This window comes from Cariama cristata, unplaced genomic scaffold, assembly GCF_000690535.1.
Source record: "Cariama cristata isolate BGI_N322 unplaced genomic scaffold, ASM69053v1 scaffold26316, whole genome shotgun sequence".
Lineage (NCBI taxonomy): Eukaryota > Metazoa > Chordata > Aves > Cariamiformes > Cariamidae > Cariama > Cariama cristata.
Genome location: NW_009624256.1, coordinates 8,747 through 13,637, shown reverse-complemented (window position 1 = coordinate 13,637; position 4,891 = coordinate 8,747). Strand labels below are relative to the sequence as shown.

The window sequence follows — 4,891 nt, the reverse complement described above, 5'->3', positions numbered from 1 at the left end:
ACCCCCCCTGCCATGGGCAGGGACACCTCCCACTAGACCAGGTTGCTCAAAGCCCCATCCAGCCTGGCCTTGAACACTTCCAGGGACAGGGCATCCACAGCTTCTCTGGGCAACCTGTGCCAGTACCTCACCACTCTCATGGTGAAGAATTTCTTCCTCACATCTAATCTGAAACTTCCCTCTTCCAGTTTAAAGCCACTGCCCCTTGTCCTATGACTCCATGCCCTTGTAGAAAGTCCCTCTCCAGCTTTCTTGTAGGCCCCTTTTAGGCACTGGAAAGCTGCTCTAAGGTCTCCCTGGAGCCTTCTCTTCTCCAATATGAACAACCCCCACTCTCAGCCTGTCTTCACAGGAGAAGTCATCCATGGGAGGACTCATAAAAAACCAAAAGCAAAACAAAAACAATTTAAAAAGAGGTTTAGCTAAACAGAAGTAAATTGCCCTGGAAACTAACTTACATTTGACTTTAGGAGAGGGTGGTTTGGTGCTGTTGTTGGGGGTGTTTGGGTTTTTTTTGTGTGTTTTAAACCAAAAAAAGGAAGCTATTTTCTATTCTCTGTTAGAGGTAACATTGAGGTAATGTAAGCAGATCTAAAGCACTTTCCTCACATGGTCCCTGGGATGAGACAAACTTCCATTATCCAGTTGCAGCTTTTTAATTAGTTTACTACCTTACAAGCTCTTAGACAAGTCATTGTCTATTCAATTGCATATCTGAGAAGGTGTTTTCTTCTACTTATGGCCAAACAAAGAATACTAATGACCTAGGACTTCCATATTAACTGTTTGTTAACCTTGTATAGTTCAGAAAACTCACCATTCTAGAGGAAAGGCAGGAGGAAAAGAAAGATAAGCATCCACAGGATATTTATACCAAAAGCCTTGAGAGTAACAGCGTTTCCAAGGAAAAAATAGCAAAACCTCCCTCATCTAAAATAGCCTATTATGGTTTTTGTTTTTTTTTCCCCCGCTCATTCTTCCTTTGGCTTGCTAGAGATGCTGTTTCAATAAAAATCCAAGATATAATATGGCCCAACAGATTATGCATAGCATTTCCCTCACCTGTTGTCGATACTTTCTTAGAATAAATTCCAAATAAATATTTCATGATAGTTATAAAACAAGAGAAAATGTGAATTAGAAGTGTATTATTTAAAAAAAACCAAAATAGCAAAAAGTTAAAAATGAATCTTTTATCAAATGTAATGACGATTCGGCAGTCAAACATCAAATCAAGACCAAACTGACCTAGGCAGAGATTTGCAAGTCTACTATAAATCGCCTTTCTATGCCTTTCATTCTCCCATGGCAGGGGGCGGAGGGAAAGAAAACAGTCTACATCTCGTTGAAACACCACCTAGGTTCTTACAGAGAAACTCGAATACTAGACACTCTGAAAGCCTTCTATGGCTGAAAGTACAAGTTGCTTGACCATAATGCCACTATCCCCAAACAGTTCGCAGAGTCCAACAGTATTTTAAATGAGAACGGACACAAGCTGAGTCAAGTGACAGGACCAATAAACACTTCCTTTCACAACCCCAAACATGCACTTTTCATATTATGGGCACAAATCCAGTAGCTGGGCTGGAATCTCCTCTCCAGCGAATCAGACTAAGATCGTTAATTACAGACTATCCATATATTATTTCACAAGGTCTTAATCAGAAGACTGTGTAGCCTCGCTGGAGTGTCATGGTGCGACTCCAACATAAATAAAAAGTTTTTTAGTGAGGGTACCTATATAACAGCATGAAAAGCTTTAATTTCATGTTTTTATTAAAAAAAAAAATCAACAACTTAAAAAACCCCAGTTCAGTTCCAACTCAGTAGAATACAGGGAAGATATTAACCACTCCTTCTAAAGAGATTTTGAGACTTAGTGCTTATGAAGTACTTCGAAGTGACAGGGATAGAAGCATTTTAGATACCAAAAATGTTAGGAAAAGAAAGAAAAAATGCTTTCACATAGCATGGGAATTAGATAGCTCATAAACAAGTATTTTTGATATTGCACGAAATGACAGTTGTTCTTTAAAAGGCACATTGAGTCTACATGGGTTACATGCTAACTCTTTACATCTTAAGTCAACTCAATCATCTCCTGGACTTCAAATCAACAAGTATCGAAATATGGTTTAATTTATTATCATATGAAAGAATCTGACAATTTTGCCACAGTGCTACTCTAGCTAAAACCAACATGCACATCCTTTCAGAAAATACTTCTAATGCCAATAAAAATAGTACACAGGCAAAAGAGAGAGTTTTACCTTGGAATGAATTTATTCATGATAGCATAAAAGCAGTTGTACAAATCACTGCGTGGCAAATGAAGGTGCACCAGAGGTTTGAGCAGATGTATCCAGCCGAGGCAAGAACTGTATTTAACATTGCGTGATTTACAATAAAAAGTAATAATAGACTCAATATCCAAAAGTAATACTGACTTCTCCTCTTCTGGCACTGACAACTGGTCTGAAATAGGCACAGCAATACAAACCACATTAATGGCCTTTCAAAGAAATTGAATGAGATTATTGTACACTGCAATTGCACCAATAGAGACTGCTGGGGAGGCGGGGGGGTGGGGGGAAGCAAAAGACAAACAAAAAACTAGCAGCTTGGACTAAATGCTTACAGAAAGGCATCTAAAGAGGCATCAAAATACAAGTGATTTTATAACCCCAGTAGGATAAGGTATTTAAATATAACTTAAATACCACAACAGGATGAAAGAAGTTTGGGTTTTCCAGGATCTATATGAAACAAAGAGGTAGATTCTTCTAATGCACAGAATGCCCCTTTTCTATTCCTATTTGATGGGCTCAGCACATAACTTATGCTCAACTCTACAACAAATTCATTTAAATTCCACAATGCATACCTCCAATTCCTCAAAAAGCCCACTGACATGCAAATTTATGAAAATCAGTAGTTTGAAATCAGCTAGGCTTACAGACTTAAATTTTAGTATTAACATATAAATCACATTTTTAATTTCTACCTCAAAGTAATTTTCTTAACAATAGTTTAACTTTGGGGTTGTTAGGGTAGCTATAAAAATAGAAATGATTGGATTACTTACAACTACACCTGGCTTTTAAATTCGATTTGGTACTGCTGCTAATCAGAACTATTAGAACACTAACCATGAACACATAATCTTTTATATAATGCAGTACATTGTTTCAAATTCTTAAAAATGTTGTAACGTACTGAAAAGTAAAGATGTCCCCTATTTAATGACAGACTAATTCTGAATCCATAACTTGTATGGATTGGCACTAAAAAATTGGCTGAAAATTGGAACTAAAAAATGTTACAAAACCAGGTCTGTAATTAAGGTAGCAAGCTAAATACTTCCTAAACTCTGTCAATATTGAGTTGGATATCTACACAAACCTTAGGTTTTTATTAGTTCCAAAGCATCTTTCTGCGTAGACTCTTACTTAAAAGGCTGACAACACTTCAGAAAAAGTGCTGGCATCCACCTCACCTGAGGCAATGAATCCAAGACATACTGAAATATGTCAGTACCGTACCCCAAATTATGCCTTCCTCCATGTGATAACTACTTAGCTTACTTACAGTTAAATGTTAGAATATTTATTACACAGATTGTAGTGAAATCAGACTTTGTGTAAGTTCATACAATTTTCACTTTAATAGTAAACACCTCTTGTGATTTTTAAAATGAAAAATCTAATATAAATACACTTAAAAATTACATATTTCAGAAATACATTTGTTTTAATCCACTGAGATTATACTATAGCTAAACCGATTTACAGCAAAAGAAAGAATAACCATGTTATGTCCAGGACATGGGGAAGAGATGCCTACCCACTACACTAATGCAGTGGCATTAAATTTCTAGCAAACACCCTTCCCCCTCAATTACAAGAAGCCTGTGAGTCTCATTACTGTTAATAAAGTTTTTATTACAGAAGTCTTTAATACATTCCCAAAGTCAGTCAATATTTTGGCATTTCTTTTCCTCTACCTCTCAAGAAAATGCAACAGTAGACAAAACTCAAACGCCATCTGAAAATTTACTTTAAATTTGGAGACTACTTGCTTTGCTAAAACATCGAAATAGAGTAACTTAATCCAACCCAAAACTGAAAGCTCTATATAACCTTCATTCTGAACTAACTTTATGTTTATTACATTAATCAGTTTGATATTGTTATATATTACAAAATATTCGCCAATAAAGACAAAAGGAGAACTAACAGACATTGAAGTGCTTAATTTTCTATGTCATGAACACAAATTGGGACATTTTGCCATCTTCCTGAAGAGTCACTGTGATTAAATAACACAGTGAAAGTTTTCCCTCCCCTTTCCTTTACAGGACAGAGAAAGAAGGAAAATAAGCCTTACTGGACTCTAGAGCTAGGGAATTTAGAACTGTATTTTAAAAGTCGTAGGCATGTATGCATGCAATAACTCCATCCTCTGCCCTAACTTTCAATTGTGCAAGAATAAATTAAAGCATGACAGGTAATGAAACAGAAGATTCTCTTATTGATGCCGTAAGAAGTAGTATCCTAATTTATGAGTCAGCATTGACTCCATCATCTGATCACTGATATTAATGCTGTTTCATGTTGTCAGGGATTTGGCCATTTTTGTGATGAGCTGCCAACTCCTTACAGACATACTGGAATATTATTTCTAATGTCCTGGCAGCATCTTGCTTTCACAAATACAACCTTCCATTTTTGCTGAAAATGCTATTAAAAAATATCATGCTTAAAAATAGTCTTTAAAGTCCAAAATGTTTAATATATTTCTTCCCTTAAAGGTTATATGCATTTGGTGCCACACCAGCTTTTCAGATTAAGAACCAGTCGTTAGACAGTTAAAAACTCAAAGGACACTA

General features: G+C 36.2%; 1 protein-coding gene across 1 annotated transcript in view; it reads right to left on the bottom strand.

Annotated features, from left to right (window-relative positions):
• The window catches only part of TBC1D23 (TBC1 domain family, member 23), a gene marked incomplete at its 5' end in the record, with an annotated part of 17,319 nt that overhangs the window by 11,628 nt on the left and 800 nt on the right, over nt 1-4,891 (bottom strand). Inside the window, one exon of the mRNA XM_009703111.1 lies at nt 2,274-2,478. Coding sequence (XP_009701413.1) covers nt 2,274-2,478 — 205 coding nt within the window. The remainder of the gene's footprint in view (nt 1-2,273; nt 2,479-4,891) is intronic.